Source organism: Periophthalmus magnuspinnatus, chromosome 19, assembly GCF_009829125.3.
Source record: "Periophthalmus magnuspinnatus isolate fPerMag1 chromosome 19, fPerMag1.2.pri, whole genome shotgun sequence".
Lineage (NCBI taxonomy): Eukaryota > Metazoa > Chordata > Actinopteri > Gobiiformes > Gobiidae > Periophthalmus > Periophthalmus magnuspinnatus.
In genome coordinates, this window is record NC_047144.1 from 11,328,161 (window position 1) to 11,352,216 (window position 24,056).

The 24,056-nt window shown below is 39.6% G+C and overlaps 2 protein-coding genes across 2 annotated transcripts in view; both read right to left on the minus strand.

Annotated features, from left to right (window-relative positions):
- Positions 1-24,056, minus strand: part of cdk5rap3 (CDK5 regulatory subunit associated protein 3) — a 312,712-nt gene that overhangs the window by 96,530 nt on the left and 192,126 nt on the right. The window lies entirely within an intron of this gene.
- Positions 1-24,056, minus strand: part of tbkbp1 (TBK1 binding protein 1) — a 70,966-nt gene that overhangs the window by 24,618 nt on the left and 22,292 nt on the right. Inside the window, exons 2-3 of the mRNA XM_033984848.2 lie at positions 8,304-8,568; positions 702-824 (exon numbers count right to left, since the gene is read on the minus strand). Coding sequence (XP_033840739.1) covers positions 702-824; positions 8,304-8,552 — 372 coding nt within the window. The 5' untranslated portion in view covers positions 8,553-8,568. The remainder of the gene's footprint in view (positions 1-701; positions 825-8,303; positions 8,569-24,056) is intronic.

Sequence of the window (24,056 nt, forward strand, 5' to 3'; positions counted from 1 at the left end):
TTAACAACACAGTGGAGCACTTCCTGTATTACCACATGACATCACAAGGTGGAACAGAGTGTTTTCTGTTTGAGAGAAGAACCCAGCCTAAATTTTCAGGGTTTTGTTTTGTGTGTTAAACATGTGTGAATGAAACAAAACACAACTCCAGGTATTTTGATGAGGAAACAACATTATAACACACATCAGAAAATAACGTAATGAGCCCTTTAACACAGAAGGGAGTCGGTAAAATGAATATTGTGAAAATGAGTATTTGTGTTGTTATATAGTGAGCTCTTGGGTCTAGTCACTGATAGAAATCATCAGGTTCAACATACAATTGTGCATTTACCTTTTGGATATTTCATGCCAAAGTTCAATGTAATCAATGGGGAAAAGCTGTCTCTAGCCCCCCCATCTGGGAGTATCATCACATTGCCATGAAATACACAAAACATAAATGCACAAATGTTGAACTTGATCATTTCTATAACTGACAAGACCCAAGAACTCACTGAATCAAAATCAAATGTGATATCGTCTGAAACCCAGCAACAACCAGTGTTTCCCAGCTTTCTACAGTGAATAGAAAATATGTTTAGTACAACCGGACCATTTCTTATCCTTAATATTAATTTTACTTGTATTGTTACTATAGGTTGCAGACTTATGGTAGACTTGTCATATTAATGTGACTGGTGTATTTTCATCAGCAGTACCTCATGCGTCAGGACGTTGACCCTCTCCAGCAGGTTCCCATTTTCCGACTGAAGCAGAGCCGTCTCTTTACTCTCGAAGGAACAGTACGAGTTATCTTCTCCAAACTCGCTGATCATTGGAAACTGCCAATGAAACAAAACAAAAGCTTAGCTGTGATAAAAAAATGAAGTAGCAGTGTGTATTTCCTGACTCATTATTATCCCTGTTTTGTGGCATGATTACATTTGCAATTTCTCACAAACGATGGTAATTTTTGATGAGTTCACACTGGGATTATGAAAAATTCAGCTCATATCAACTGTAACTGTGCGTGACCCCAATATGACTACGTACTTTTGATGGCATTACACTTATTTTTAATACATCAGAGGTTTTGTGCTACGGCTGCAGAAAAAGTGAGTAGCAGAAGCATAGGATTACATTATGTTTCGAAACTTACTTAAAAGGTGCCACAATTGCACAAAAAAGCCAAACTGTCAAATTGTTATTACCTTGAATAGGATAATGTCTCTAATCTCTACAATTATGTGAGCCAACATTTGTGAATTGTCCTTTTGGTTATTTCTGATTTCAAGTCGTGGATAATAAAGACCACATATTCCTATCCATGAGTTATATAGGCATGGTGTAAGAAGTACTCGGTTTTGTTACTTAAATAAAAGTACAGATACCACAGCAAAAAAGTGTTACATGAAAGAATCATGAAAGAAGGATATGAAATACCCACTGTAAAATTCACTTCAGTAAAGTACAGATATGTAAAATATGTATTTACATAAATTTAAATAAAGTACTTTACCACTTTTACTTTCACCACTGATTGTTACCACAGTGATAAAACAATTCAAAATATTACATCTTTTGAACGTCCTTAAAACCAGGTAAAAGTCCTGGGACTGTGACGCAGAAATAGTCCAGTGTTTCTGTATTGATGATGTGTTATATTCATTGAAAAAGTAAATTCACAAATCCTAAACCTGTTCATTTATATCAAAGTCCATTTGATCAAACTACACCACAAACTATTCAAATAAACCACAGACGTTTCCCTCCTACAGCTCTACATCACAGGCTGTTAGAATATTGTAATGTGAAACGCAGTGATATGCAGCGGCGGTGCTTGTGACAGTTTACACAACCATAATGCATGTACGCGCTAATGGGCCGTGCAGTATTTAGCGTGGTTTTGTCGAGTTAGCATTTTCCTGTTGGAGAAGAAGCAAAGGTTAGACTGCTGCTAAATGACTGTTCGCAGACACCGTTATGGAGAAACACACGATCACTTATATAACTAGACACATTTACATTTGGAGTGCCGCAAGCTTTCACACTATTAAAGTCTGTGGAAGTCAAGTCATTTTCAGTTCCAGCACCAAACAACCATTTCCCATTTAGCTGTGCAGCGTTAGAGACACAGGTGTTTGGACTGGAAGGGGAACGAGGGCCTCATGGTGCTAGTGCTCAACACAACACACAAAGAGCATCTTGTCTTTAATTAAACAATACAAAATGTTACACAAATACGTCCTATGAGAGCAATAGGGCAATATATTGGTATCAGTTTAGGTATAATCAACTGCGTTTAAATAATCTTTACAGTAGCTCAGTTGGTCGAATGTTTTTCCACTGATCTGAAGGTTAACGGTTCGAATCCCGCTCTCCACATAAAACATCATTGGTTGAGCGGTCAGATTCACAGAGTCACAGATTGGCGGCGCGGAGGTCCCACAAATGAATACTGTCGTTGTGTCCTTGGGCAAGACACTTAACCCACCTCGACCCTAGTGTCTGCGTCCACTGGTGTATGAATATGTGCGTGAATGGGTGAATCGTTCCTTGATTTAAAGAGCTTCGAGTTCCTAGGACCTGGAAAAGTGCTATATAAAAATGTGACTGTTTATCATTTACAATTTGGAAGTGTTTTGGTTAGATTTATTATTTCTTTTCAAAATAGTTTTTATGCTGTAAAATATTGACATTTTGCTGTCTTTACTGGTAATGAGATCTACTGTTTTATTTGTCAAGGTGAATAAATAAACTAATATGTCTCAGTTTAAGGCTGCTGCTGGTCTTTTTTTTTATAGTAAACCCGTAAATATTCAGTTCTGTTGATGAAAGCCATATATTTGTAAAGCACAGGTGTAATGGCCCAAACAAAGCGACATCTGTCCAGCACCTGTCGCACCTGTCCCACCTGTCTCTGGGTAGATCGGCGAGACGTCGTGTGGGACAGAACACACCACTGAGTCAACAGCAGTCTGCAGCCTGAGCCAACAGCTGTTATAGCTCCAGACCATCCAGACTTTAGCTCTCACTTACAGTAAACAGAGGACAGGGACGGCTGTGGTGTGGAGAGAGAAGAGAGGGACAGAGAGGAGGAGAAGAGGAGGACGAGAGACGTATGAGAGGACAGAGTCAAAGAGAAGGAGAGGGAAGGATAAGGAGAGTCAGGAAGAGAGAGAAAGAGGAGATACGGAGAAGGGAAGGAAGCGAAATTGACAAAGAGGAGTGGGAGACAATAGGAGAGAGGTATGAGAAGAGAGCAGGAAAGACGGGGAGAGGGGAGGATAGGGAGAGGCGGGGGGAGAAGATGAGATAGAGAGAGAAGAGGTGATGAGGGGAGAAGAGGAGAGAAATGAAGAAAGAGAGAGGAGGAAAGAAGGAGAGAGAAATGAGGAGAGGGGAAAAGGAGGAGAGGGGAGGATAGGGAGAGACGAGGGGAGAAGATGAGATAGAGAGGAGAAGGAGAGAAGCGGTGATGAGGGGAGAAGAAGAGAGAAATGAAGAGAGAGAGAGGAGGAGGGAAGGGGAGATGGAGAGAAGGAGAGAGGAGAGCCGATAAGAGAGCATGAGGGAGGGAAAGAGGAGAGAGGAGGAGAGGAGGATATCCCTATTGCCAATTAAGCATGTTTCAGTTTCGAGTGATGATGCTATTACACAATTAGTTTACACTTTCAATAATACTCCTTACAACCTGTTGAGATTGGATTACGAAAAAGAACTTTGTAAACATTTTCTCTCAACAAGAACCAGGCTACATCAAGAATAATATATATTTTAGCACTTTTCAACACAAATAAACACCACCCCTGAACAAACTGGGGGCTAAATATCTACAGTATTGTGCTTTCCAACTCAAACGTTCTTCTGATGACTTGCTCTTCTCGAGTCTCTTACATAACACAGCCTCTCTGTATTCTGTGTAGACCATAATGCTGCAACAGCTTGCATCTCCTTGGTTCACGTTTGCTAGTTTTCCTCCAGAACAACAGTCTGACGGTCTTTTGTCATTTGGAAACATTTTGTTCTCTGTAGTTATGCACATGATATCGGTAGCTGTTCTTTTAGTGCACTGAGGCTTGTGATTGGACAAAACACTGGGTACACAGTGGTGGAAGAAGTATTTGATTTTGAAATAAAATACTCAAGTAAAAGTAAAAATATCACATGATCTATCTACTAATACTTAAGTAAAACTGCCAAAGTACCAATTTTTGTCCAGTTGACAGAATTTAATTTTTCTTTTACTGTTGAATCGATAGTTTTTTCTAGCTGTTTTATTTGTATATTTTTGTGTGCTAAAATTGTGAACATGATAAAAATAAACCCTTCTTCTCAGATGGTCTCAAACAATAATAAAAATACTTAGTATCCACTATAAAATGTACTTAAGTAAAATACAGATAACTCAAATTTACTACTTTTACTTACATTCCACCACTGTATGTACATAACATAATTTATGGTTGATGTTTCAGATTAGAGGTTTTTTTTAATTATTATCAATTCGCTGTTTTTGATGGAAATAATCAATCAGAAAGTGCACACATTCTGAACTTTTTTTGTCAGGGTCAGTTCGCACATTTCCAGATTAATTTGTACAATATTTACCCTTTCAACTGACAACAACGGTGCCTTTATGATGGAACATTTCTACCAGTCATTGCTTCAACAGTAAAAAACACTTGAGTTAATTTGTGCTGGCACAGAACACAGTGAATTTTCTGCCAGTTCTTTGTGAAGGTTTAGTAATTAAAGACATATTACCCACAAAACTGGACAGAATCTGTACTTTGACAGGGGAACAAAAGATTGCTTCATTATGAGCTGTCCACCACCTCACTCTCAAACAATGGGCCCATGACAATATAATGAGATCACACAAACCCGACTTTTTAGATAAGAAGATGACACTGAGATACTGTTTGAGTTAAAGGCACACTTAGGGACTTTTCTGGAAGAGAGTCAGCCACCTGCTTGTTTCAGTAGAGATGTTATTGCTTTGTCTGTAATGTTTGACAGTATGGCATTAAAGGGCCGATATTACGCTATCTTCTGATCTATGTTATAATGTTTCCTCATCACAAACAGACGATGGAGTTGTGTTTTGTTTCATTCACACATGTTTAACACACAAATCCTGCATATTTAGCCTGAGATCTTCTCACAAACAGAAATCACTCTGTTCCACTTGTGATGTCATGTGGTGGAAGTTCTCCATTGTGTTTTTAAACTCCATACACCTTCACTAGAATCATTTGGATAATTTCAGCCCTGGAATTGCATTTCTGCTAAACTAAAGGTAAAAAGTAGCTGTTCATTTGAAAACTACCACTACATGACATCACAAGGTGGAACAGAGCATTTTGAGCTTTGGAGATGTAACAGACTAATAATAAAGTGTTACTCAAACGTGTGTGAATGAAACAAAACTAATCTCCAGGTTTTTGAGGAGCTAACAACATTACAACATGGTTTAATGCTCACAAGAGTCACTTTTGCATAATATAGGAGCTTTAAACATCTCTATCTCCATGGGGACAAGAAAGTGATGCTGTCAGCCCAAGTAACAGGTTAGTTCTGTGGAGAGACAAGCTCATTCATCGTAAGAAGGCGTGTCTATCGAGGTATTGTTGAGGGACAAAAACAACTGAACAAACACAAGATAACTTTAATGCTTTACTGTGGAACATTCCAGGCGGCAGGCCCTCCAACAGAAAAGTTACATAACGCATCTTTGAGTGAATTTAAACCAGTGAGAGTATGGTAAATCAGCGCCTAATCCTCCCTTTGTCTATAATTTCTCCTTCACCACTCTCTCATATTTTCTATTATCTAATCTTGTGCCCTCAGGCTGTGTGCTGGTGTGTGTGTGTTTGCTGGTGTGTGTGCTGGTGTGTGTGTGTGTTTTCTGGTGTGTGTGTGTGCATGTGTGTAATGTGCTCTCCTCTTGTATCCCTGTTGCTGTGCAGTGCTTTTCTGCCTCACCAGTTCCGTAATCCATCCAAAAACGCTTTGATTACCACCACACACGAGCCTCTCCAGCCAAGCACAAATGTACCCAATGATCCTGATATTGGGAGAATGTGATGGATGTTTTGGTGGGTTTCGTGCTCTTGCTTGAACATAAATTCATTTGATCCAATATCTGAGGCTTTTTGAATGGATTCCATCGGCTTCACAAGGAACTAGCGCGACCCATTTTTTTGATTTATTGTTATTCCTTGGAAGAAAATGTCAACAAATGTTTTATTTTTTATGTTGTCATTTGCTCTGATTAACATATTTCCAAATAAATTATAATACAGTTATTTTAGGATAGTTAATCATAATGCTTTTTAAAGGTGCACTATGTCTGTTTTCTGGTAACGGGCCCGCTACCTGCATAGCTCCTTGGAGACAGGCATGTGACAACACCAGGCCCAGTTACAGGTTAGATCTGTGGAGAGGTGATCTCACTCATAGTAATAACACATGCTTTTCAAAGAATAAGCAATAAAACAGTAGCAGTAGAGAGTAGTAGAATATTTGATTGTTCATTTCCAGGTGCTAAATAAAACTTTAAAAAAAAAAGTGCATTATTGCTGTGAGCAGAGTCACCTCTCCACAGATCTGACTTGTAACTTGGCTCACCTATTTGTTTCGATGGAGTTATATAGTCTAATGCCATGCTGTGAAACATTCCAGCCACAATAACATAGCTTGTATTTTCATCTGCAATTGTGCTTGACGATCACCTGTTGACAATGACATTTCCATGACGACAAATGCTGCACCCTTCACCAGAAAAGTTTCTTAGTGAACCTTTAAAATGTCTGAGAAGAGATGCCCAAATTCATGTTACAGTTGATTTATGTATTTATTATTACAATGTACAGATACAAAATGCTTAAGAGTAAAGATGTTTGTATCAGATTCTACATTTGAAAAACAAGTAATTTCTATCTGCTTCTTGTTACATTTATTTAATTCTGATTATGCAAGACAGTTTTACCTCTTCTTATCTATCTGAGAGCATGCCGACCTGCTCTATTCTCCCCTGTGTGTGATGTGTGCTTACTTTTGTTAAAATGGAGATCAGTTTCTACATTTAAATAATGTGCCCACGGGATCAAAGCTGGCCACAGTGTCCTCCTCGTGTTTATATCTTTGTGTACCGTCTCATTGCTTATGAAAGAAAGCACACTCAGCGACACTGCACTCCCCAAAATAGACTCCACAGATTGTTATAGGCTATTACAAGGGTCTGCCATTCACTTCTGTCCTCACTGGTCAATATGTCAAACCAGACAGATGGACCCGGAGCTGGCGAAACTGGCCCCATTACAAAAGATTTCATCAAAATTCAACTTTAATCTGTTGTCGTTAAGAGTTACAACAAGGAGTTAAATGCAGTTGTATGAGAATATGGACTTTATTTGAACACACTAATGCAAAAATATAACTGAACAATAGATGGCTACAACTCTCTCTTTAAAGGGCCTGGAGTTGTGTTTTGTTTCATTCACACACTTTTCAGTAATCCTTTATTATTAGTCAGTCTGTATCTCCAAAGCTCAAAATGCTATTGTGATGTCATATAGTGGTATTAATCAAATTGACAGCTATTTTTTACCTTTTGTTCTGTTAATTTAGGCAATTCCAGTCTGAAGTGATCTCAATTATTCTAGTGAAAGTGCATGGAGTTCAAAAACATAGCACTTCCTGTATTACGATATGACATCCCCAGGTGGAACAGAGCATGCATGTTTATGTGTTATACATGTGAATGAAACAAAACACAAATCCAGGTATGTTTTTTAGGAGAAAACAACATTATAACATAGATCAAAAAATAATGTAACACGGGCCCTTTAAGATTTCTGATATAAAAGGGGTTGTAGGTGAGTTTTTAGTGAATTAAACTTACATAAATTGGCAACAATAATCAAAATCGGCCCTACGTATTGGCCTAAAAATATCGACAGAGCTTATCAACCACTGGATTCTAAACAATCGATATCAGATCTTTACTTGAAATGTTATTTGAAATGTCTTGTGTTTACATTACAACATTGTCTTGTTTTTTCATATCTCATTTGAATGGCAGCTTCTCCAAATACGTGTCTCTGTTACTTCAGTCATTTCCTGGACACTACTTTGCACAGTACTTTTACTTGAGTATAATTACTACACTGCCCACCTCTGTCTGAAACACCGAGTAAATTCTCTTATCAAATGAGAAGCTAAGCCATAGAGACAGCATATTAAGTTTCACTGCCCCGCTTTAACGCCAATGCAGGTTATTTATATAATACTTGATAATAAAAGTCCACGCTCACCTTGATCTCATAAATCTTGAGTTTCCTCTTGATACTGGTGTTCTCACGCTCCAGGCAGGCCAGTCGCGTCTTGATGTCCTGATAGGCCGAGATGAGGGCGAAGTGGGAGGCGGAGTACACGTCATCGTTGGACACCGACGAGGAACGCCAAGCCACGGAACCGCAGTCGTCCTTCAGACCCCCTCCCGCGTCGCCCCCCCCTCCGGACCCCAGCAGCTCCATCTCGCCCCCGCCATAGAGAGACTGCATGGCTCACAGCGTCAACCTGGGACAAGCACACAGACAGACATCAATTATTCAGAGTACAATAAAAGAGAGGAGACACCCAAGTTGAAGTTTTTTTTTGCATGAAGTCAAAAGTCCACGGCGTGCTAGATGGTCGGAAGGACGCTTTAAATAATTCAAACGGAAAGTACATAAATGAAATCATATGGGACCAAGCAGCCTGATATAAACTTTACTGTGTACAAGACAGTGGCACAGAATGAGGGAACTACATAGACAATAATACTTTTCTCCATGTGTCCAGTGCCATCAACATGAACATATTTGTGTTATAAGGGACTTCAATTCTTTTGGAAATTGCCTGTAACGATTCATTATTGCACATTAATGACTTGTCAGAACATTTAAATTCCTATATTACTCTTGTGAGGTTTAAGGCATGTTATAATATTGTTACCTCCTCAAAAACATACTCGGAGTTGTGTTTTGCTTCTTTTACACATGTTTGAATAATCCTGCATTATTACTGTGTTTACATCTCCAAAATGCTCTGTTCCAATTTATAATGTCATGAAGTCTTAGTTTTCAAGTTAACAGCTCCTTTTACCTTTTGTTCAGTAGAAATCAGAAATTCTGGGGCTGAAATTGTCGAAATGATTCTAGTGAAGGTGAATGGAGTTAAAAACACAGTGGAGATTGTATTGTATTATGACATGACATCACAAGGTGGAATAAAGCGTTTTAGGATGAGAACCTAAATATATAACTCACCCTTATTATGCAGGATTTGTGTGTTAAACATGTGTGAATGAAACAAAACACAACTCCATCTCTGTTTGTGATGAGGAAACAACATTATAAGAATAATAAAACAATATCAATATAGTCTAATATGGGCTCATTATAACAATAAGTAGGATTTATACTGTGCCAGAAACTTCTGTGGTTGTCAAAAAAAATCAAAACCGAAATATTAATTGAAAACTATCATATAAAACGAGGCATTAATTTGATTAACTGATACTGAAAAAACAACAATGAGAAGTTGACAAAACTGGACCCGTATTCCAATACTGGCTTGGATCTATATCAGAGTTTTAAGACCATATGGTAAAAATCAAAGAAACTACAAATATTTTGCATTGAAAATGACATTCTATTGTCCAAGAAAAGAGTGTTTTTAAAATCATTGTAAAATCAATGTAAAACTGGTATTACGTAACAAACCTTTTTACTTAAGTCAAGTTTGAATATGTAATATCATGACAAAGCTATTAACCTCTCTACATTATTGCAATTTAGACTTTTACCAAAGGCAGCGTTAAAGTACAGGGGGACTTTGGATATTGGTGGGATTGTTGCTAAGATAAAAGCCAACAGAGTGGAGCTGAATGTAATGGAACGCAATGAAATAGAGGTAATAGATTTGCTGACTTCTGAAAGGCAGCAGTCAAAAATAAAACTTTTATTAAACCATAAAATTCAAAGTGCAGGGTATTAGGCTATATAGCTCAATTAGCATAAAAGTACTTTCGCACAAACATGACAAGGATGTTTTATTGAAGCCCCATACTTGTCTCATTTATTTACTTATAAGCGATGACTTTTGGCACAGTATTTTCTAAAGTAACATTATCATCATGAATATAATTTGATCAGGGCACAGTACTGGATCTTTTTTTATTGCTCTCTTCAGTTATTTTACCGACAATAATAATCATAACTGTTATATTTGGAGAACAGCCATTGGCCCTTTATGACTCATGCTTTTATTTCAACTGCTTAGTCACAAAACAAATGCAGTTGTTTAAGTCACACAGTGTAACAGCAGACATTACATCTATACTTACAATAATTGCTCCTTGTGATTATAAAGACATGGACTAAGTGAGTGTGACGTCACCCATAGTGCTCGGTTCCAGTCAAATGAAGCTCATTGAGGCTAGTGGTTATAGGGGCCAATTTGAAGCCACGTTCTATATTTGCCACTGTGAGTATCATAGTAACCAAAGAGCCAATCTGAAGTGAGGCTGTTGAAGGTAACGTCCCTTCCTGCCTGCAACGCTGGTTTAGCAGGGAGCTGGTGATTAGCAACGCTGTCAAAAAAGCCTGTTATTAACGCTAGCGGGAGCGACCTCGGGGAAAGAAGGCACCTAATTTGTCTGTTAATAACGTTCATATCTTGATTTACGGATCAAATAATGGAATAAAAACACCAGGATCATGTAGAGTGGGTTAATACAAACATTTTAAGACCAAAATGACAAGTCAGACAGAAGCAGTTATAGAGAGAGGGGCCACAGTTTCTCAGTAGTAGAAAGTAGATTAGAGCTGGTGTTTAAGAAGCTGGAAGTGTGCCCGTGCTCTCTAGTAGGTTAGCTATGGCCATTTACATATACAGTCTATGCTTGTGTCATGATGCCTGCATTTCCTGTCCTCCTGTGTTCTCTCCCCCTCCCCTACCTGTCTGCCTGGAGCTGGGCGGAGTTCCTGACTCCTCCCGCGGGTACCTGGAGCGCATCAGCACAATTACCTCGGCAGAAGACACTCGGAGCCAGACCGTCCATGTGTCAACGTGAATGCTCCAGCTTAGTTTTTGCATCTTTGTTGTCTGTCTGCCTATTACTCATTGGACTTTTTGCCACCTTCCAGATTCCTGCTCTCGCTCGTTCCTGCTCCTGCCTCTGCGCTCCAGCTCCAGTACAGTCACCCCTCTGCCTTGCCTCCTGTTCCGTCTTGGTCTCCGGCTTGCTTCTCGCCTCCTGCCCTGGCTCCCGCTCTCTGGACTACTCCGGCTTGGCTTGCCCCGGTCTCGTCCCGACCCTGTCCTCACTCAGGTCCTGGCTTTCCCGTCCCCGCTCTGCACTACGCCCGTCTGGTCTGCCTATCGCTCCCTGGCTCCCCGTGTGTGTTAAATGAACTATTAAAAACTGAAATTCACCATTTTGTAAATAAACACTGTCAACTTGCCCCGAGTCTGCACTCCTTGGTCCGCACCCGCACTAGCCGTTACGACAGCTTGTGATTTACCTCGATACCTAATCGGGTCTGTCTCCTGGAAAAATAGATGATATCAGTTTCAATATCAGTATCAGTGATATCAGAGGATTTCGCCAGATAACAGTATCAGTCAGAACTCATATTTTCTAAGCTGTTCCCATCTCTGTTATTAGACAGCAATTAGGCTAAACATATTCCTTTATATTTATTAATGCAACAAATTTTCTGACATCCCAGATAAATATATTTTTATGTTTTTATTTTTACAAAAGTGTCAAGATCCTCATCACAAACATACCTGGAGTTGTGGTGGGTGAAACAGAGCATTTTGAACAATATATCATGGCTTAAAGCTTGCAAGAATCAATTTTGTGTAATACAGGATATTTGATTTGTGAACTTTACTACAACTTAACATAAATGTGTGGTCCGTGCTATGGATTTTAAAATTGTAATATCGGTTTTGACTAATTTTGGTCATCGACCAGTGCAACAAGCCACATATTGGATTGTATCGATTACAATAGCCATACTGGCGTATTGGTAGTCTCATAATTCTTGCACCTCTCTAAATGCATATGACCCAAAATGGACACCACTTTTGTACGTGCCAACGTGGAGTTTCGTTGGCCTTAATAAAACATGAGCTATGACATCTTACATTCTTGTAGTGCTATGATGAATGAGCGCAGGGCTTAACTGACCATTCACCACCAGCTTGGCCTTGGCCTCTCCCCCCTCCACTTGGGACACTATTGGAGCGACTGTCACAAATGATAAATCACACCTTTTCGTGCCACCAACGTCTCCTTATCCCACTGCACTGTGAGGACATGAAGTCACATATTCGCTGTATAGTTTTGGTTTTTGCGTTATACAACAACTTGATTTGATGTGTACCGGAGAACTGGATGGCTCCCTGACTTCGAGCAGTGCCGTATGAGTCAGCCATTGCCTACTGAGCTATTTTGATCCCTTCCCTTCCTCTTCGCTTTGCTGTTTTCCTGGTGTTTCTGGAGAGAGGAGAGGGGCTGAAGCCTGGAGATCCACAGCAAGCATATAAAGACACTCCCACATGCACACAAGCACAAAGACTGGTCCAAAAGTGAAGAGGATGAGACAAAACACATGTGTGGATCAAATACTTGCAGCACACTGGAAAACTCAATATTTAGACTGATTGAAAATAGCAGCAATTTTCCCCAATTCAGTATTCTTTGATTTGAAGCTAACATTTTATCACTTATAATGCTGAAATGCATCTGAATATTAAGAGCCTTGCCATTAATTGTCCATATAATCAATTTATCATTCTATTTATTCATTTTAAATGGTCACATATAATGCTTTTTACACCTTCAATGAACTCAAAGCACTTTACATCAAGGAACCACTCACTCATTCATGTGCACATTCATACACCAGTGTACACAGACACTGGTACAAAAAGGATGTATTGACCCCGAGAGAAAAGCATCTTTGTCATTTCAAGTTGAGTCCTTGCATCCTTACTGGGATACTTACTGGGGTAGCATCTCCACAAACCTTACTCTTGCTTGTATCCATGGAAACATTGGATCCTTTGGTTATACTACTCCAAAGTATGGCATAAAACTTGAAAATGTAAAGTTGCAACCCTGGTTACATTGCAGCTCAACTCAACAGATAAAAGAAAGACAGAACTGAGGGAAAAATATGTGAGAAACAAGATATTTTGTCCCCCAGTGCGCCATCTGCAGGTACTTCTGGACATTGTTTACTAGAATATATTAAGGACTTGTGACATGTGCAGAGCCAGTGCCACTTTGATCACATCTCTCATCAACTAGCTTCTATTAATAACAATGATGTGTCAGAGTGTTTTTATAGAGATATCCTTATACATAACAGAATCTCCCCACAGGACACACACCTGCTTTTGATCCTATAGGCCTCCTCTGGTACATTACGTTGCCATATGCATTAATATTGTATGTCAGGCATTTCAATGTTTCATCATTTTAAATGAAAAGCCTTGTAAGAATGTAACATGATTTGACGGTTAGGTTTAGGCAGGAAACATGAGATGAATAATGAAATATGGAGACAGAAATTGGTAATTTTACATTTTCACAGTGAAACAAACCACACTTGTTTTGTTTCATAATGTGTAAAAACAGCACTTTGTCATTTACAGGGAGTGATGAGGCATGTATTGACTTGAGCTATTTTAGTACTTACAAATTACAAATATTAATTGAACTTAGCCACATCAAGAGAAAAAAGTGTTTTGCTGGAGGATTGATCAGAAATGATCCATTTACTGTTTAAAGTGAATACTCTGCAATACGTTTGAATTACACTGAGTGCGTTTTCTACTTGTGCAATCAAAGCATTAACATTGATGCTAAAAGGCTTCAATACTGCAGAGCCGAACGACTCCATGAACAGTTCAATGCACTTTTGGGACAGAAGCTCTCGGTTAACACTGGTGACGAGTGTGGTTGAATTTAAAGGCCCTATATTACACTAAATTGACTCTTGTGAGCTTTAAGTTATGTTATAATGTTACCTTCTCAAAACATACCTGGAGTTGTGTTTTGTTTCTTTCACACATGCTTGAGTAACCTTTTATTATTAGTCTGTATATATCCCCAAAGCTTAAAATATAAAAAATAGCTTAAATATGGGCCTTTTCATACTTTATACAACAACTAACCACAACCACAGCATTTGTAAAGTAAGCAAATATGGCAATGGCATAGTGATTAGAGCGTTCGCCCACAAACCAAAAGCTTGTTGGCTTTTGAGATATTCGGCCAGCTACACAAAAATAAATGTTTGTGTGTAATCAAAGAGGAGCCATTATGCAGTTAGTCTAAGTATTCCGTATTTTTGTAGTGTTTTGTTTATATTTAGGTGATATTCTGGAGTCGTGAAGTAAACGTTGCTGTATCTAATTGTCAAACACCGAATTATAAAAATAGACAAACTACACCAAAATAACTGACAAGAAAAAATATCAAAACAAGTATGCATCATCTGAAGTGATCATCAAAAGTGGAATGTAGCGAGCCCGCTGACAACAAGTGTTTTCCTTTCAGTCCTAAGATACTCAAATCTGTGGCATATAAAACGCTATTTCAATCACCAGCATAATAACACACCAACCAGCCTCCAGTGCACAAGTGCCTGTTTAAGCGCACTCGAGGAAGGGAAGTTCTGACCTGGCTCGTGCTCATTGGTCAAAAAGTTCCCTATTTTGGTACATTGAGAGCCAGATGTTTACTTTTACATCTCATAGTGTGCTACTTCGCCTTCAATCGCATGAATAATTTTTGCACTAGTGTTGTATGTAGTGACCGCGTCTTCATCAATATTCCATGGAAACGGCATACTCCATCTGTCTACATACAGTCTGAGCACATAATTGTGCATGAAGGGAAACTGAGGGATACCATTGGATGATTGGGTAGACATTGCTATTGCACTGGGGGAGCGTATCTCTTTAGCACAATTTCAATTTATAGCTGTACCAGGCAAGGTGGAACAGGCCTTAGCAAAATATTATCTCTAACTATGGGCCTCACTCATGAAACATTATTAGAAAATGAAAAAAAATGTCTACAGTCTGGCATTAAACGCATTTATTCACATAGAGACAAGCAGGTGACTGCTCCAGGTCAAGTTATAGGTCAGGTCTGTGGAGAGGTTACCCCGCACAAAGCAGAGATTGCATGTTTTCCGAGATATTTTTGAGTAATAAAAACACCTGTAATTACATAAATGCTGTAAATACGTGTGTTAAATGCCATACTATGTACCATTCCGGGCAAAGCAATAACTATGGAGTTAAGCAAATGGTGTATGCTCCACCAGAGAAACTAGTGCTGGTCTTTTATATCTAAACACTGAACCTACACTAGGACTAAGGGTATCCCAAGCTCAAAATGCTCTGATGCTCTTGAGTTTAAAACACAATGGAGCACTTCCTGTATTACCACATGACATCACAAAGTTGAACACAGCAAAACACAACTCTGGGTATGTTTTTGATGAGGAAACAACATTATAACATAGATCAGGAAATTGTGTAATATGGACCCTTTAATAAACCATCTATTATCAAAGCAAGTCCTAAGCACCACTAACTAGATCCCCCTGCGTACCACTAGAGTTACCCACCCCTCAGTTTGACACCCGCTGCTCCTCTGCTTATACATAACCCAGCACGCTTTCACTTCACTATGAAATAATGAACGGGGGGCATGCGGCGACATCCATTTCATCAGCTGCAGTTTCGTCGTCTCCTGCTCAGAAACCCTTCATTTATCACCCACATACATGCACACACCAGCCCCGTCTGCCCCTCCGCTCCTCCAGCTCGGACCACTCCATCTCCAGGACCAGGGGGCTCATTTGCACTGCTCAGAGAGGGTCTTGTTGGGCCTTAGTGCTACCTTCATTATTGCAATTACAGTGAAGACTCATACATTACAGACAGAGCCCACGTGGTACAGTAATCCTCAGAGACCCACATCCTGTTATATCCTCCCTTCTTCTTTCCATTTTCGTCACATTTCGTCTCTAGAGATTGCACCATCATTCCTGCATCTGGATGTAATGGCAGGTTTATAAGGAGATTGGTTCATTATACTAAATAAGATAAAATACAACAGAACAATTTGATGATAGCAAGAGTGACATTTCTGCCTTTTTCTTTTCCTCTTTTTTATGTTAGGGGAAAAACAAGAGCAGTAGGAGGCACCAGCACAGTAAGAACATGCAAATTGCACAGAAACGCACCACATGCTATGACGCAGGAGTGAGAGAAGGAGGTGAATGACTGAAAATATAACCAAACAACATTTTGAAGCCTTGTTATATATATCTCCATCTTAGATCTTACATCTCCAAAGCTCAAAATGCTCTGTTCCATCTTGTAATGCCATGAAGCCGTAGATTTCGTTAACAGCTATGTTTTGCCTTTAGTTCAGTAGAGATAGGCAATTCTAGGGCTCAAATGATCAAAGTGAGTCTATTGAAGGTGTATGGAGTTTAAAAACACAGTGGAGCACTTCCTGTATTACCACATTACATCACAGGGTGAAACAGAGTGTTTTCTGTTTGAGAGAAGAACTCAGCCCAAATGTGCAGGGTTTGTGCGTTAAGCCAATAAAGCATTAGCTAACATTACAAACAATCTGCAGCCTGTAAATAGCTCTAAGTGTGTTGTAATTCCTCTATTGAATATTTATTTCAATGAGGATTGTAGATGTTCATCCTAATCCCATTATGTACCAAATCCTTTTATTGAACACACTGTACAACAATAGCCACCTTAAAGCGCATGGCTTTGGTTTATTTCCCCTACACTTTTCACATGGAACTCTGTGCTACTGTACAGGGAGCTGTAGAGATAATGCCAGTCGGGTCAGAGCCGAGGATCAAAGTGAAACTGGGTGAGTGAGGCTCTCCTGGGACTAAGTTTAAAGTTGGATTGTGAACAGACTCAACCCTTTTTATTTGCTAAGTATTTTCTTAAACCTATGAGTAAAAACAAAATGATTGGTACAGAGAATACAACTCTATAAGTAAATTGACATAGCTAACACACAAGCCACCACGTTTCAAATAGGAAGTGAGCGTGGGCGCTTTCCGGCTCCGACTCACTTTGTATTGAAAAACTGTCACCCCTCTCTCTGTCACTGCTGCTGTCAGGCTCATCATTTTGGTCCTAAAATGTTCATATTAACCCACTCTACATGACCTTCATGCTTTTAGAGAGCTTTTGTGTCCGTAAATCAAGATATGAACATTAATGGCAATAATCAGGTGCCTTCTTTCCCAGAGGTCGCTCCTAATAGCGTTAGCAACAGGCTGGATTGACTGCTCCCTGCTAAACCAGCGGTGCAGGCTGATTGGCTCTTTGGTTTATATGATACTCACGGTCAGAATTCCAAATATGGAACTCAGCTCCATATTTTAGCCTCGATGAGCTTCATTTGACAGGAGCAGAACGCTATGGGTGATGTCACACTCACTTGATGCCAACCCACATAAGCTCCAGGGAATAAGAATAACATTAAAATGGCATTTAAGAGGTATTTAAAGCAATCGCACTTCACTGTGATTGGTTGGTCACCTATCACTCACTTGGAGGCTGTCCAATAGGACAAGTGGATGAGGAAAATGTTTTGTTAAAGCATAGAGGTGCATTAGACAGAAACAGAATCTCCCATAATTGTTTCACATTGTCACTTGTCTGTGCAGCCAATACTTCATCCTATTTCTATACAAACATGCATTATCAGGGCCCCTGTCTGAGTTCAGATGGCCGTCTTGATTGACAGACAGATAAGCCAACCAGAGAAATGCATGATCCATTTGTATCAAAACAAACCAATTTTCTGATTTTTTACAATAAATTTTTACGCTTACAAACTCGTAGCACCAGCACAGACTAGACTTCTGACTTTTGATTCACATAACATATCTTTACAGCAGACTCTTCGCTCTCTGTCCCGGGCCTGAAACTAGTACAAATGATCTAAAATGCCCCGCTTTGCTCCGCTGCACCTGTTCACTCTCCACTCCCTCTCCACCCGAGCCAAAAACCCTCCAACACACACTGAGAGCCCATTAACACACTGGCAGGTGGAGGCTGGCCTGTGTCTTTTCGGGGGAGCTGGGTGGTGCATATCAATGTAGAGCGCCACATCAGTGTAAGAATATGGAAATGAGAGTGAAGGCAGCATGTGCGTAATCCGGGGCCATACAAGGACAAGGCATCAGCAGCGGGAGGAGCTAACAGCTAATAACGTCAAAGATGGATCACGCGGGAGGAGGTCTGAATGGTAATGTATAACGCTGAAGTCATGGTTCAGTTCAATGTTGAAGCCATGGGGATTTGGTAATATGTTCTGCAATGTGTGAAATTTGAACATTACATTGCAGACAGACAGTGGGTGGGTAGCGAGGGCTTTTTTATTCACCAAAACGCTACAGGTGAACCAGAAAATAGATATATCGGACAAAAAGTAGGCTAAAGAGTTATTCTGTCCATCAATGCATACCTATTAGGGTTGTCAAAATATTGAAAATCAGATAGATACTAATGCAACGAGATAAGCATTTGAGCAAGTATTGATACTGCAGACAAAATGGCTAGCTTTCCGAAACAGTAATAGTATGATTTTTCTTTTTTAGCACTTTTGTCAGCTGAAGTTGTTTTAAATGTGCTATATAGAAAATATTGCCAGGGGGTAACTTTTATATTGAATTGAATTTTAGTATATAACACAATTATTTTGTGTTATGCACTGGTTTCCTGTTATAGTCCGCTGTCCAAACTCCTGCAATTCAAGCTCCTCACCATAGTATACAAGTCCCTCTATAATCTGGCCCCCATCTACCTCTATGAGCTCCTCCACCACACACCCGTGCTCTCCGATCAACTGAAGCCAACCTCCTGTCTCCCCCCATCAGGAGAAAGCATAAGGCCAGGGGGGACAGGGCCTTCGCTGCTGCTGCCCCCACACTCTGGAACTCCCTGCACAAACACATCAAAGACTCATCCACACTTCCCGTCTTCAAAAAAAGCCCTGCAAACTCACCTGTATAAAACTGCTTTCTGATAACGGCATCTCCTTTTTTTTTGTTTCTTTCATGTGTGTTTTGTCTACAGAGTGTTCCAGTGTCATGCTCAAAAACTCTTCCCATACCCACCTTCCTAACAATGCTATCCGGTTCAACTAACTGTTTTGCAATCTATATAAATCTATGACTGTGACCCGGGTAAACCTTGCTTTACCTCATCTGACACATGTCCCATTAGCTCGACACAACTCGCTAATGCTAAACAACAACCTCACAAACAAGTACAAAGATGAAGCAGCCCAGCCCCTGCACTGACCTATTTACAAACCAATGTTGTAAAAGTCATTGTGATACTGTCTGATGTGAACTAGGGAGAGTTAGAACAACCGCAGCACAAACCGGCTCTGGGTCATGAGATAGTGGTGTCATAATCGGCCAAACAAAGGACTAAATGCCAAACAAATGGGCTCATGGGAAATGGTTGGTGGCAGACTTTCGGGTTTGAACAAAGAGCAACAATGAGAGGAAGCTGAATAGTTACATTGCTATGAATTTGTTATTTGGAAAACGCTATAATGCTATAAAGATTTGTCTGTCCAATCAAGAATAATTTATTGTCTTCTATGCAAAGACGGAGAAGAAAAGTGCAGATTGCAGACTTGGGCTACACAACAGAAGCAGTAAAAGTTGTTAACCCACAAACATGCATTCATAACCATAGTGATACAGGAGTGAATGTGTGTGTGTGAATGGGTGAGTGGAAAAGCGCTGTATAAAAATTTGACGATTTACCATTTACTTTCAGAATATTTTGAATCATTTTGAGTAGGAAATTAAAGTTAACACAACATAACAATCCAAAAGTGCATTAACTGCTGATGTATCTGATTTATTTTAAAAAACAACCCTAATATTTTAATCTCAGAGTTTATGTAATAAAGTCCACCCATCTGTTTTGTCAGTCTGACTTTTACACTTGCCAAAAGGTATTTCCAAATAATTTCTGGACTGAGGCAAAATTAAACATGTCATTCTCCGATTCCCACATGGGCCACACATAACAAATGACCACCTGTCTGGAATGGCACTGCTGTACTGACAGTGGGGAGCCTAACATTATGAATTCAGATTAAGATTTGTGATAAAACCCATGGCAACTATGTGTTTAGACCATAGACTGTATATATAAATTGACATGGCTAACCTGCTATCAGCTGCATTCTTCTGGCTCGATTGACTCTGGCTCCAGTTCACTTTCTATTGAAAACTGTCACCCCTGTCTCTGTAACTGCTGCAGTGAGCCTCGTCATTTTGGTCTTAAAATGTTTGTATTAACCCGCTCTACATGATCCTGGTATTTTTATTTCACTATTGTTTCAGTAAGACATGAACATTAATAACAGGCGACCCAGATTGTTGTCTTAATAACCTATACCATCTCCAGCCCCAGTGTGACCTTCATCAGAATAGAGTAACATTATGATTAAGAGGTAAGGTCATATATATGATTCCTCTTTATAAGGCAATTATAGAGCACCATAGCCAAGTGACTCATCCTGTGTCAAAAACCAATAGGGTTTTTATATAATTTGATGACACTGGTTTTTGCGCCATTATCCTTCTATCCACCATCTTTCCATACATTTTCTACCTGATGCACTACCAGCCTATATACAACAATACACGTGTTCCTACCGCTTCCCCCCTGCACTCGAACGGGCCTACCGAGCTGAACAACAACCTCGCAAATCTAACAAATGCCGAGTCGCGCCGAGCCAAGATTCATCACTCCAGGATCGACGACGTGTGTGTGTTTGCGCCTGTGTGTGTGCATGTGTGTGTGTGTGAGAGCGTGTGTATATGTGTGTGTGTGCGCGGGACAGCTGCCACTCGGAGATGGATAGCAGTGGCAGGAGGCAGACAATGAGTTGTGTTGCTATTTTTTTTGCTCTTTCTCAGCCTGCCCCCCTGCCTCCTTCATCTGTCTTTCCAATAGGGCTTGTTCACTCCTCAGCCCCTATCCAAAGGCGCTGAGCTGCAAAGTTTATCTCGATGCCGATCTCTGAAAGAATAAAAAACTTTATCTTGACTTTGAATCATGGAGCGTCGCACAAAAGACATTAATCTCTCCTTTATTACTATGGCCCAATTCAATATGTGGATCAGAAAGTCGGAAATATCAGGAGCTAACTAAGCCAGACCCAGAGGAAAGGACAACAGAGACATAGAGGCCAAGATAACGTTATATCAGGTGCGACGACTTGAATGCTCACTTTTTACAACTTCCATCAATCAAGCAAATTTAGCACTGGGAGAAAAGCCTTTGGCAAGCAACTAGCAAAGGTGCCTACACTTCGATATATTTCACAATGGTAAAAAGCCTAAAACATCCACAATAGATTACTCCTCCAGCTTGGTACTCACAAAGAGATTAAACATGCAATTTGTAACTTTTCAAGTCGAGGGCCTGCCACCGGCTCGATGTCATCGCTTTGCCTGGATAGGTCCACAGTATACCATTAAACTCTATCTCCATGGAAACAAGTATGTGACGCCACAGGGCCAGATCAACCCAGCTCACACAAGAATGCATGTTTTCAAGGTCTTTTTGAACAGTAAAATGCCTGTAATACTTCAATGCAAGATGGATAAATCAAGTGCCATAATGTGGAAAAGAGTAACATCCACCCTCCACCAGAAAAGTTACAAAGTGCATCGAGATTTGGCTGAACCCAGTACTGGACGATGGGTCAAATGCAGCAAACAGACAACAAATTCTCTAATCAAACCTAAATATTTATGTGGATTTTTAATAAGTGGTCCGCTTAAAACCACACAGACTGCCTTCCTGAACGATCAATGGTCACTTTTTTAAATAGATAAACACTTACTCGTTCACACACACATTTATACATCAGCTTAACCCACCTCGCCGCGTGGGTTAAATGTCATGTGGATTATTGTCATGTGTCATATATATATATATGTATCAATATTATTTTATCACCACATTCAGCACTGCACATTAAAAGGCAATTCAGTCACAGTAATTTATATGTACTAATTGTGCCAGTCCCAAGCCTGTTTGAATGAAATCATATAAAGAGCATCACCAAATCTCTATGCAAATCAGCACTCAGATACAGCAACGCAAAGAGCGCAAAACATCATTATACAGAAAGGTAACACAATCTCGCCACTTACACACAAACAGAATGATATTTCAGAGAGTGCAACTAGGCCTATAATTTGGTCTCAGCTGTCACAGAACATGGCATTTGCGCCGATGGCCAGTTGGCTAGGCAGCAGACAGCGGGCAGAGACCACATTAAGAGCACGGAGACTGCACAGCCAGGCCTACACACAAATCAGATGAGGACATTTTAATTTTTGAATACATCTAGTGCAAAATCATCATCTTGAAACTCTAAAATGACATCGAACTGTTTTACATTTGGTGGTCTGGATAATCGATATCCAGATACTAATCAATACTTAAACTCAAGACTAGATACTCATTACATTCTATTGTCTACAGAAATATTGTAATATAGTATCAATATCATAGTGTCAATATTGGTATTAAGTATTGAGCCTCGTTCTTACAATCAAATTTGAGTTTGAAATTTCAGGTCTGATTTGAGGCCCTAATCAATAAGCTTGTTATACCTCTTGGTTTGCCAAAAATTAAAGATTCCTTAATTACATTATCCAGGACTATGTCACAATCACTACGATCAAACAGAAGGCACCGTACAGTCTGCTTCAGGAGGCTAAACTGCACTTTTGGCTCAAATCTTATGCCCCCACTGAAACTCTGATTTCTAGTTTTCCTAAATGTTATCTAAGGAAAGTGATCTAAATGCTATTAACTGACCCCATAAACTGAAAATGTGGAATTTACCCACAAAGGGTTTATGAATAATTAAACTAAAGCATGTATCTCTGATTGGTCTGAGCGTGTTGCCTTCTCTTGCCCTGATCATTTATTTAATGTTTGTGATAATAAGGCGCTCTGTGTTTTAGCCTAGACCTCTACAATTCACTGAAAGAAATAAGTAAACAACTTTCTAGAATTTACTTTTTTGGAGCTGCTTTTGTTGTATTTCACATTGTGCTTTAGTTGTCAGTATCAGAAACTGTGCTCTTAACATATTCTGTATTCAATAGTTTTCATGGTGCACTATGGAACTTTTCTAATGGGAGGTCCACTATTTGCGTCTCTCCATTTGCTTTGCCTGGGATATTGCACAGTATGGCATTAAACAATCTAAACATTTATTCAAATACAATATATGCTTAAAAATGCTTTAAAAACATACGTTGTCACAGACAATGGGCCACCTTTCCACAGATCTGACCTTGAGATACATACCATTAATGCCATACTGTGTAACATTCCAGGTAAAACAACAACTCCATAGCAGACCCTCCACCAGAAAAGTTACACAGTGCATCTTTAAAGGGCTGATATTATGCTGTTTTCTAATCCATTTTATAATGTTGTTTCACAAACACACCCACAATTGTGTGTTGTTTGATTCAGACATGTTTAACACACAAACCTTCATATTTACGCTGAGTTCTTCTCTCAAACAGAAAACACTTATGATGTCAAGTAATAATGCAGGAAGTGCTCCACTGTGTTTTTAAACTCCATACACCTTTGCTAGACTCATTTGGATGATTTCAGCCCTGGACTGGCCAATCTCTATATATACAATTTTAAAATTCCATTGCAACAACAGCACAGCAAAGATAAAACAGGGGAGCTCATCCTTCAGCGTCAACAGTAATAACAGTAACATCATGTGTGAACATGTACAGTACAGTGGGTCATGGCTTGTCTAGCACATTTCAAAAGCATATCCGCACTGACTGAACCACCAACACAACACAACATTTAAGATTGTATAAAATGAAAAATTAGTATGTGCCAATGATGCATAA